The 12,251-nt window shown below is 40.1% G+C and overlaps 1 protein-coding gene across 1 annotated transcript; it reads right to left on the bottom strand.

Moving 5' to 3' along the window:
* Positions 1 to 729: 729 nt before the first annotated feature.
* Positions 730 to 12,008, bottom strand: cnn1b (calponin 1, basic, smooth muscle, b). The gene is made up of 7 exons (XM_040045928.1): positions 11,666 to 12,008; positions 3,965 to 4,086; positions 3,802 to 3,868; positions 2,732 to 2,869; positions 2,405 to 2,521; positions 1,947 to 2,090; positions 730 to 1,251 (listed from the first exon to the last, which is right to left on the bottom strand). Exons 1-7 carry the CDS (start codon positions 11,723 to 11,725, stop codon positions 1,006 to 1,008), a joined length of 894 nt encoding a protein of 297 aa, XP_039901862.1. The 5' UTR covers positions 11,726 to 12,008; the 3' UTR covers positions 730 to 1,005.
* Positions 12,009 to 12,251: the final 243 nt, after the last annotated feature.

The raw sequence follows: 12,251 nt of genomic DNA, 5'->3' as shown, positions 1-12,251 counted from the left end.
ATTTTTTGCAGTGCAAAAACAACTGGTGACCACGTACCAAACTTCAATCTGGATACCACCACACCTGCACGTACTCCTTTATAAAAACCAGTGCACCGTGTCTCTCAGAACCTTTTTAAAAAAAGACTTTCTCAGTAAACAAACTCTGAAATGCTCCACAACAAGCCATGTAAATGAGCCCTGCAAAAATGGCACAATGGGTAATTTAACAGACTTAACATGACTATTTGTTAGCGCAGGTGCTCGCGGTGAAAAAAAGAGAAGGAAGAAAAAAAAAAAAAAAAAAAAAAAAAAAAAAAGCAATGTCCGCACAAAAGCTGCGCATCGCGATCAGTCTGTGGACCCAGAGCTTGTGTGTCATCCAAAGGAGTGGTATCCTGGAGCCTGCAGAGCTCTTAATGTGGACGTGTTCCAACTGGGTCGAAGTTCAATAGCACCAACTTGTTTGCCCTCCAGGAACTTTGCATATTTTGCTTCATTATGTTCAAACTGGACTGGTTACACGGGGGTAAAAAAAAAAAAAAAAAAAAAAAAAAAAAAAAAAAGAAAAAAGAAACTTTCTAAATTACGATGCAAGTATAAAAAGCTTTAGGGAAAAAAAACAAAAACAAAAGACTATAAATAGCAAAAGATCAAAAAGTCTCCACTTCAGAGCGTGGTTATTTTTAGCTGTAACAATAACATCATTAACTAGAGCGACTGAACTTGGCCACCACATTTTTTTTTTTGTGACGGAAGGTCAGTGTAAACACATTTCTTCTCTTTTACTCACGGAAAGCCAAACAATAAGCTGAAGAGTCAAAAACTTGTTTATAAAAGACGGGAAATGAAGCAGACAATGACGTCAATCGATCTGAAAGGTCTGATCGTCGCAAGGACAGTCGCGGCTGGCTGTCTAAAGTAAAAGCCAAAAAAAAAAAAAAAAAAAAAAAAAGGGGTGGGGGGGGGGGGAGCTGGGGTTTGGGTGAGGGAGAGGGAGGATGCTGCTGTCCATGGTTTTTCCCCTTAGTCAGAGTACTGGTTGTAGCCATCAAACTCCACCTCGCTCCCGTTGTTGCAGTTGGCCTCAGTGGGGTTGATGCAGTACTTGTTGTCGTAGACTTGGCGGGGCAGGCCATAAGTGGTCATGCCCTGTTGAGAGGCCCCTTTGTTGGTGCCCATCTGCAGAGAGATTGTGGTGGTGTCACAGTCCTCCAGCTTCAGGTTCTTGTCAAAAATATGCCTCCTGGTTCCTGGAGCCGTCATGCCGGACTGTAGCAGAGAAAAGCAAGATGGAGGGCGCAGCGGTGTAAATACCCTATACCGTTGCATTCACGACAGATGTGTTAACAAATCCAAAGAATCCACCAAAACTAATGAAGTGATCTGAGCAATCAATTTCTCTACATCTCAGCCTGACGTGTCTTAGTCCTCCAAATGCTATTAAAAAACAGTCAACAAGCACGAGGATGTGACTCACTAAGTGTCCTTATAATAAGATAGTCCAGTCAGAACCACATTAGTCAAAGAAAGAACAGTCATCAAATCTGTGATATGACTGTTTGGAGTTCCATGTATATGCACAAAAAGGCAAATGAGGGAGGGCAGTACTGGCAACAGATGTGCAATCACTTAGATCGGACACAGTATGAAATGTAGGAGCTGAGGATGGAGGTGGGTTGCAAAGTGGCTTGCAGGAGTGCAGCAACTATGGTTAGACTAAACCCTGTCAGATCAACTCAAGTTGCAGTTTCACCTAACATGTCTCTAATGTGTCTTTTTAATAAGTGTATATATTTTGTGTAATAACATTTTATCTCTTTGATGCAACAATAAAAGGGATTTTGTTCATTTCAAGATACATTTTAAAAACGATAATACATACTAACCATGCTAAAGCTATATCGCCAAGAAACTGTGTAGTGAACAAGTGTTATTTTAGTCTAAAATTATACATCTCTTCTCACCTGGCTGGCTCCCTTGTTGGTGCCCATCTGTAGGCTGATAGTAGATTGGTCAGGGGTGTCCATGCCTATTTTGGCATCATACAAATGGCGTCGTGTCCCGTAAGAGGTCATGCCCTTTTGACTGGCAAACTGGTTAGTGCCCATCTAAATACAGAGGAAAACGACAGGATTTACATGACATGCAATGTAGTTGCCACGGTTATTCTTTGGAGTGTCTCCAAAAACATCACACTTTAGGATCACATATGAGGTGTGGTTATTGACCGGTCCATTCCTGTTCCTTGTTTGTTGTTAAAAAGTTGAGAAGACTGTTTGGGGAATATTCATTCAGAAAGAATCCAGCAGGGGGCACAATAACAACACACTGAGAACGGGGTTGGCCAGCAGAACAACGCTGCACCGTGACAGCTTGGCCATAACACAGTACATTACACGTTTAGCCCTTTTGCCACTCTGACCTGCAGGCCTATGATGTTACGTCCCTCCCTGAGCTTCTCGGGAGCGAAGCGCCGCTGCTGTTTCTCTGCGTACTTCACGCCTATATCGTACTTCGAGTGGAAACCTTTGGACTTGGCCTGAGAGACAGAAGTGGTGGTGACAGAAAGGAAAAATGGTGGTAATAAGAATGCACTCTTCATACCCACATTGCTTTTATTAGATCCATGCTGTTGCCATGGAAATCTAAGCCAAAAAAAAAAGTATCAAGATCAAATAATAATGTGCAGCCAGTGGTGATTTCAGCGAGATGCCGACGTATGTGAATGTGTGTGCACCACCGCCCTCACCATTCCAGCCAGAGCGATGAGTGTGCACTGGACCTGAGTGTGGTTGACATTCTCAAACAGATCGTTGGCCTCAAAGATGTCGTGTGGCTTCAGGCCGTACTCCGTGATGGCACGGACGAAATTCCCTATGTTTTCCAGCTGAGAGAAAGAGCAAGAATACAGGCTGGAATAAGATCTTTTGGGCATTTATACATGCCTGGATATATTGGCAGAACAATGGTACTGGCCAGTCTGGCCCTGCTGAAAGCTGTCAGCCTATTTGCTATCGGCAAATAGTGACATTCAGCAAAAGGCAGAGTGTCCAAAAATAATGTAATAAAAGACCTGAAAGGTCCTTTAATTTTTAAAGGAAAAAACTAGATTTCTTTGTTTCCCCTGGTACAAATGATGGGATACAAACAAAACAAACAAAATAAACAATGAAAATACCTATCAGCATATCAACCAAATTATTATTATTTTAAACTCTTATGTTACCGGCCCAGAATTTCATAAGCAATGCATGCCTTTTACAAACTGTCTGAGTAGATCCTGTGTTTTTCTTCCTAGAATAAAACCTTGCATAGCAACAGAAAAAAAAAAAAAAAAATCTGTGACGGTTGCCATCTTGTAACACAAGAAGCTCTGCAGTTTCAGAAATGATCTTATTCGCCTTTTTTTGTGTTCTCATGTCGGAACTGAGGCTACAGCTCGTGGGCAGTCAGCTTGCCTTGGCACCAGGGCCAAGTATTAAGATTCAAGCTCAATAACTTTTGCTAAATATTGACTCTCTCGATTTGCGCCCATGCCCTTGGAGAGTGCGACTGTGTGACGGTCTGTGTGCATGTGCGGCAGTGTCAATATCACAGCGAGAACTTTCTGAAAGGCGTTTTAATCAACGCTTAAGAGCTCTGTTTGCTTTTTCCTGGTCCAATACTAGGCTAATAAAAGCTGTGCTAAGATGAGCCTCATTTGATATGGAAGCTACTTTATGGAAGATAAATAAAAGTCTTTGTTGTCAGTGCCAGTGCGGGAGACGAGTTCCACTCTGTGTGGAAAACAGGCCTGAGTTTTGAGAGCTGGAGCATTACCTGGTGCCAGTTTTGACTGGAGTGGTTGATCTTTTTCACAGAGCCTGGCTGGAGAGCATTTATGAGCCTACAAAAAGGACAGAGCGAGAGAGAGATTTGAAGAAAGTTCCTGCTTTAAAAAAAAACAAAAAACAAAAAACCAAGGTGGCGTCCATCCACTCACTCGCACAATAGTACTCCATCTTTCAGGCCATCCATGAAGCTGTCCCCGGTCCTTTTGCCAGTCACATCTTCAATCCACAGTCTCAGCTCTTCTTCCTTATGTGGGTCATATTTTCCTGCAAGCTGAGAAGCAGAACAGAGCAGAGATGATCGCTCAAACATGAATTTAGATTTTTTTCTGGTTTTGTTGATTCAAAACAGTAAGACATTAAAAAATTAAATAAATAAAAATAAGACAGCTTCCCCTTTTATGGGCCCTGTAGAAGAACAAAGAGGCATTAATGTGTGTCTACAGTGAAATAATATCCAGTGGATCATATATACATTAAACATTTATATTGTATTTAGTGCGTATTAGACTGTGCCTGCTCTGACCAGAACAATGTAACTGTGTACAAGCTGTAAATATTCATCTAAGACAATGTTCTCCAGGCACGCTGAGATAGTGCAAGGACATGGGTATTAGAAGCCTCCGTTTAGTCTTGGGACCTAGTTAAAACAAGGTCCAGTTTCAATCTCACCCAGGAGCAAAACTGTAAAACATCCAAACAAAATACACAAAAAAAGCAGAGCAAAATAAAGAAAGGCCACTTTGCAAGTGATACCATTTCAAATTATGCAGTGCTAGAAGGGCTTAATTATATTTCCTCATTCAGGGGGTCACGTTGGGGTTACTGCATAGGGTCTGCTTTGCAGCATAGTTTTATTTCCCCCCCCATCAGGTTTCTACTTCATCTGCTGGGCAACTTCTCTCCTCAAGAGACTGCCAACTGCTGCATAGTGTTCAGAAAAATGTTATACAATTCACAACAAATTTTTACTTTTTGTAAACTGATTCAACTTAAGATTATTGTAGACTAAATCTAATGATATTTAGTCAACCAAAACTAAAAGAATTTAAAAGCCTAAATTATGACTCAAAGAATTTAACAGTTTAGTCAAAAGACTAAAACTAAATCAAAACTGCCACTGGTCGAGTCCTCCATTAACACAAAGAAGCCTTGATGTCTACAAATCTATGGGAAAACGGTGGCTGGGTTTCCTTGACTTATGACCTCCATAAACACTTTTTCAATGAGAATATGGTTCCAATTGCTTGTTTCCAAGTCTTATGGAACATATAGTGAAGTCCAAATATTGTCAGAAAGAGTGATAAAACAGGCCACACTTAAAGGCAGACCTGCTTTGTGACTGACAAGTTGCTGTGATGTGTGTTGTGTGTTTGAGAAGCTAAAAGTTACTGCACAATCAGAACCAAAATACTCAGACTTTAAGATGAGACTTCAACCAGTGCTGACGTCACAGCGGCACAAGTTTGTCTTTTATGTACACTCAACTCTAGATGTTCTTCTAATACATTTTATTTGATATTTTCTAGTCTTTAAATTTGAGAAATCTTAAGCAGACTGCATGTGCCACTCAACTATTCATATATTTGTGTCCCCATGTAGACGTGTGGAGAGACAGAAGTATGTGTAAAAATCTCAAGTCACCTCTCATGTCTTTATATTTTTCTGGGAAAATGGCTGCTGCAATTTATTGAAGCATGCAAACATAAAGAAAAATGCTGTATATATGGTAACATTTGTACAATTCTAACAAGCTTGAAAGTCAACTTTTGGTATGACCACCATTCTTCAATATAGCCTGATCTCCCTTAGGCAGCTTTCTATAATTTCTTTAAGTAGGCTTCAGGAATAGTTCTCTAGGCTTCTTGAAGGACATTTAAAGCTCTTTTTTGATGTTAGCTGCCTTTTGTTCCAGTCTCTGTCAAATTGATCCCACAATGCTTCAATAATATTGACATCCCGGCTCTTGGGAGGCAAGTACATAAGTGATAAAGTTCTCTAGTGTGTGTGTGTGTGTGTGTGTGTATGCTTTTACTGCATTCACAGTGTCTTTGGGAGCATTGTCATGCTGAAAAATGAAGCTGTTGCCAATCAGATACTTGCCCTATGGTACTAAAAGGATCAAACTTGACAGTATTTTTTCAGTATTCATAATTCCATCATTTTTGACAAGATCACACCACTAGCTGAAATGTGGCCCTAACCTCCACCATGTTTTGCAGATGGCTTACCCCGCCCACTGTTATACCCCTCTCCTGACCTTCTCCATACATATTGAGATGATCTGAACCAAAAGTTTCAAATGCAGATTTATCGCTTCATCAGACCCCATATGGAAAAGAAATAGTAAAAACTTATGTGATTACTCATGAAAGTGGCCACTTTCTCATTACTTTCATACATTGTTTTAGTAAGTATCCAAAACATACAAGTTTCATTATATAATTTTTCAAGGGATCTTATATCTGTTTTCACTCTCATATGCTTTTCATACAAGTGTCACACAAGACAGATACAAACTTTATAAGATTTATATACATCTTTTCCATATGGGACTGGCTTTCACTGATTTTCTTGTATAATGTGACATAGCCCAGCCTTTTCTTCCTGTTTCAGTTCTTTAAGAATGGCTACTTCTCAGCCATCCTTCCACTGACACCTTTTCTGATGAGATGGAGCAAAAGGACCAGATACATCTCTCAGGTTCTGAGTTAGATCTTTGCTGGATTTCTTCCCCAGTTTCTTGATGTTCCTAATGACTTTTAGATAAAGTTTATCTGCTGAAGATATTATTATTATTATTTTTTTCTTTTTAAGACCCGGCACTTTCTTTTGTTTACTTGTCCCTCCTTTTAAGGACACACAGGCTGAGCTTGGGAATCACCTTGTTGGTGCAAAAATACAATTTTATTCCCCTCAAACTCTTATATTTGGCAAATTTTATTTTATTATTTATCAAAAGAAACATGAACAAATTATATGTTTCTTTGACAGGCTGCTAGTAACAAAACGCCAAAAGATACAATTTAAAATTGGTTCTTTTGGAAGTTGTCTGTTATGTGTCGACACAAGACTTTATTTTAATGCTTGATGATTCAGAGGTCAGCGTTAAGTGACTTAACAAACAAAAACATTCCTCTGAAAATAGTCAGGTACAAGAATGGGACTGAAAATAAGTATAAAAAACAAAAAGAAAAACTCTGAAGAACTTAAAAATTATTCCTCAGGACCTCTTTTTAAAAAAAAAAAAAAAAAAAAAAAAAAAAAAAGGGCAACAAAGTCAGCCTCCTGGGAGGTAAAATATAAAGAAATGAGTGGCTAAAGAGTTTTGCACATTACTGTATGAGATGGATTATTTAAGTGCACTAATTGAAAACTGGCCTCTCTGTTTTATTTCAAGGTGGAGTGCCTTCCTAAAGATTTATCAGGAAACAGTCTAATTTACACATATGTATAATAAAGTGTTATCATTCTTACTGATAGTTGAAAGTACAAGGATACTGTATGTGAGAAATTGGTATGAGAATAGTAGACTCTGTAATCTAAAATACAACATTCAAATCCTTAAATATGTGAATAGCAGCTTCTTTCATGCCTCAGTGTCTCACAGAGGATGACACTCCATATCTGAAAGTCTTACTATATACTGAAAAATACTCTAAGCTGAGGTGTAAAGAGAACAGGAAGGAAAATGAAATGTGGACATTTCTGCATGCAGAAACACACAGGCCTCTCCCTCTCTCTCTCTCCATGCATTTCCTTATTGGCATAAACACACTGCCCTAATACTTTGAATTCTGGCATGGGGGTTTAAGGCTGCCCCCCCCCACCCCACCCCTTCACTGCACACACACACACACACACACACTATTCCTGAATGTTCTGCAGATAAGTCTTCACAGTCTGGGATCAGCAGCCAACACAAACAAGTATTTCAAAGCAGCAGGGGATAGCGTGGACTCCAGTCCATCACACCAAACTTGGGAGAAACAGCTTTTCCTAAACACTCCTCCCTCTCCCTGTCTCGCTCTGTGTATTCGATTGGCTGCGCTCATATTTCTCCCTCACAATCTCTCTCCTTCTTCTCTCCCTTTGGGTTTTCCAGAATCTGCCCTTTTACAGCGAGTTGACTATTCAGGCACCCAATGTCCGATAAAGGCACACCAAGTCAACAGGTCCCCCTTCCAGTCGGGGGGAGTTTGATTTAATTGTGCTTTGTCTTTTGATTGCCGAACACCACTGTCACAATAAAAACTATTTTAGGCATGAAACACACAGAGAGAAAAGGCAAACAGAACAAAAAAATGATCTGACTGTATACTGACGGATGTTATCGAGAGCATGTAACACTTGTAATTCCACCATGAGTGGTAATTACAATAAATAAATAAATAAATAAATAAATAAAAAGAATCAGTAACTGTAAGATCGTAGCAAAAGCTGTCAGAACATTATGCTAGCTGTCTTAGCTTAGCCAGCATTAGCTAAAAGTAGCTCCACGTGTGGCTGATCATACCAGACCAAGTAAGGCTGTGGCAGTAAATCTTCTGACTGCACTGAACTCCAGTTTGGTGCATTTCATTTCTTATGAATAGAACTTTTTATTTGATTAATGGTTGTCGGCTCTTTTTAAAGGGTTAAATAGTGGCACGTGAAGCTAAAAAACCAGTACAACCAGTACAAGATTGTCAGCAAAGTGTGTCAGGATGTCACGTGAAAAGTCAAATGAATTACTCTGGAAAAAAAAAAAAAAAAAAAACTCTTAATAAATCATCATCCCTGAGGGGACACCCAGTATCAATATATAAAGTCAGTTTTGCAGATAACTGAGGTGGAGCCCATGTTTGTCTGCTTTATATACAGTTAGGCAAATACTACAGTATATTGATTCTAAAACCATGGGTTAGCCCTTTTCTGAAGATTTGAAATAAAGGATTAACAAGACATTGTAGGATGATTAATAAATGAGAAGAAATAAAGCAATAGCTCTCTAATTCTTTTATAGTTATAATAATTTAGATTTTTGAACAATAAACTTAAAAAGGGAAAATAAGAAAAAGTCCCCAGTAACCCCAACATTTTCACAGGGATCAAATAAGACCAAGAGGTTTAGCAATTGCTGGCTTCATCTCCATTGATGTATTGCATGTTTGAGATTTATCACTTCGTTTTATGAGTGAATTTTCTGCTAATTTGGTGTTTTCTTCAGATGTTTTGTACTTCAAATAAATATATATTCAATAATCTTAGAGCTTACAGCCAATTTTATTTAAGGAGTCATACTGTGCGGCTACAGCATGGATTTATTAAGAAAACACATTTAATGGGATTTTGAAATATTAACCTTACACTCAAAGATCAAACTCAAACTGATAGCCTGCCTTAAAGCACAACTTGTCCAAGAAAGGGGGAGAAAAAAAAAAAAAAAAAAAAAAAAAAAAAATGTGGACTGCCCTGCACTGTATAGTGGTGAGTTCAAAAACAAGTGTAACAATAGGAAAGAGCTACGAAGTGCCAGTAAGCTGAAGCAGCCATGCCACACACGTCACCTACACAGCAGTTTGCAGGAGGAAAAACTGCCAGCATTTGTCACCATAAGCTAACGGTCAGTTCGAACCAAGTAGGGCTGCTGCAGCTAAACTCTGGGTGTACTGACCCGAGCAGTGGACTGTGACAGAGAAAATTAAACAGGCTCACAAGAATGGCTCCAAAGCTTTGCTACACTATCACAGACTATTTGCCGTAACCGCTGGTGTAAATACGCGAGTTGAGCTGTTAGTGGCTGATATGTGGATTTCCGCCCCTCCCTCATTTATTTGTTTGCATCGAGTCTCCTTGGATTCACTGTGTGAACTACTGGCATGGCCTTGTCTTTGCTATCTATCGCCTATCTGTCTCCTGTCCACCTGTGTTCTATCAGGACAGTGTTTTGTCATTCTTGACTTGGATGTAAACTGTTTAGAGTGAGCACACTTTCTCACGTTCCAAGTCAGAGCCCAGTCACTCCATAAAAGGCCATTAGATGATGATCATGTACCTGTCAGTCTTTCTGCTGCATCTCTGCCCCTCTCTGATGTCACGCTGCTGGAACGTAGCATCCCGCCATTACTCTCATTTAAGCCCTTAGGCTTAAATAAAAAAATTTATATCCCCCCCTCCCCCCCAACACACACACACACGACCCTACTTCTCAATTTCCACTCACCGCGTGTACGTGATCGGCTTGGAAATGGCACAGTGGTGTCGGTAAAATAGCAGCCTGACTGCTGAAAGGAATGCGGGCTTCATAGAGTGTGCTGCACCTCTGCATGAGACTAAAGCACAGCTGAGAGATGGCACCATTCAGCGAAGAGACCAGGGCAATGATGATTATAATGATGATGATGATCTGGGTATTGGAACAGTCACAGGCTGACCTTTGTCATTCTGGCTGTTAGCAGCTGTGACTCATCCAAACATACAGAGTCACTGCTGTCACCGCACAGGCAGAAAATCCCAGTAATTTTATTCACACTCACAAAGTGAACACGGCCTAGCTTCCCCACAACGGTGACAACACAAAAAAAGCTTGAAAAAACAAAAAAACCAAAAAAAACCAAAAAAACAGGATTGTGCATGTTTATCCTTACCCAGGTACAAACTGATTTAAAGGTGGAATGTGAGTCAACACTTGTCAGGTGATCCGGCCAGTATTTAAAAAAAAAATAAAAAAATTCAGTAATATAATGTGCAATGGCACAACACAGATACGTTCCACCCTGCCAAAATAGTGAGAAATTAATTTTTCAAAGTGATATATATATTATATTGTATTTGGTATATTAGCAACAATATTCCACATCCCAAAATAAATACTCTCACTGACCTAATCATTACAATCTTTCAAAGCTTACTGAATGTAATACTTTCTGTTAAACTTGTGTCATATGTAATTATGTATATGGAACTGCTTTCCAGTTTGCTCTCTCACATGCACATCCATTTACGTCTAGGAAAAGGTTCATAAAAGGTGGAGGATGTGAATTTTAATGTAGTATAATTAGTGAGGGGTGCACACTCACTAATGATACACTAAGTTTTTAATGTTGGCGTGTGTGTAGTTTTCATCTAATTTCTCTGTTCAATCCCCTTTCTCACTGCACAGTGCAGCTTCAAGCTCAGCCTTTGTAAGATCACACCTTCTTCCATGTTTCAGTCACTTTTTGATTTCTCTGAGGGGAGATCAGCCAAACAACAATAACAGAGCACGTCCTCCACCACGTGCTTCACTCCAGCACACTATAAAGCCCTGACCCTGCATAATCGCACGAATCATTTGGCCACTAAAGCCTGTTTTCTGCTCCAAAACAATCACCTCCTTCACTGTGTGATCCCTTACCAAAAGACAGAAGTGTGTCACCGCAGCGGTTTTCCCAAGCACACAACCTGAAATTAAACTGGAATGAGATCACATCACCGATGATATCTTTTTCCCCCCCCCACCCTCTCGGTGTAACGTTAAGATACATGTAGGAGTTCCTTTCCAACTGTTTGATGCAGAGCCACAGGCCAACAGCAGGTGTATTTATCTCTACGTCGTTTGCTGCTAGTTGTTTCAACATGCTGGACTATAAAAGCAGCCACCACAAACCCTCTCTTCTGTTTCTTTGTATCACAGTTAGTTTCGTTGGAAAAACTGCCTATTTACAGCAAGCATAGAGAGCTTGTTGTTTACTTTGCTATTATACTGGGTAGATCAACCTGTTACTGACCCTTTGTGGACCTCTGACCCCCACCAGAGGAGCCCATGCTTCACCTACAGCATCCAAACACACTCTGGATAACTAATATTAAAAAAAAGAAAGAAAACATACCTTACTCTTGACCTCGGCGGAGAGTCCGAAGGCTGGGCCGCTCCTGAAATGTGTTGTCATTCTGTCGGGTTTTCTTTTCTGTTCTTTTCTTTTTGGCTATTTACAGTGGAGCTAGGGGAGAGCTTTAAAAATGGAGAAGCAGGTTAGAGCTCTCTGTCCAAACAAGGCAGGGAAAGCACGCAGAGAAAGTCCCCAACAAATCCGCGGGTATCTTTTACCCCCCTCTTCTTTTCTTTTTATTAATAATATTATTATTCGCCCCAGTCGTGCTCGGACCTGCTTGCGGAGGCTTTTGGACAACTTTCCAACACTTTTCCGAATCTTTTTAAAACTCTTCCCATGTGTGTGCTCTCTGATTGGCCGCGAACTCCGTCCAATCCGGACGCAGCCCCATCACGGAGGGGAGTGATGTCACCGCTCGGGTATTGGATTTAATCAGTGTCACTTTTTCCACCTTCATACCGGTCCGGATAATTCACACGTGTGTTAATATGCAGTTTGAAGGAGTTATGTCATTGCCATGTTCAGATCAATTTCTGTTTTTACTCAAGGTCTTAAAAGGAAATTCACGTAGCAGTAACATTTA

This window comes from Simochromis diagramma, unplaced genomic scaffold, assembly GCF_900408965.1.
Source record: "Simochromis diagramma unplaced genomic scaffold, fSimDia1.1 OVJJ01000150.1, whole genome shotgun sequence".
NCBI classification, from domain to species: domain Eukaryota; kingdom Metazoa; phylum Chordata; class Actinopteri; order Cichliformes; family Cichlidae; genus Simochromis; species Simochromis diagramma.
Note: the sequence above shows the minus strand (reverse complement) of the source record. Positions and strands in the feature narration are given on the sequence as shown.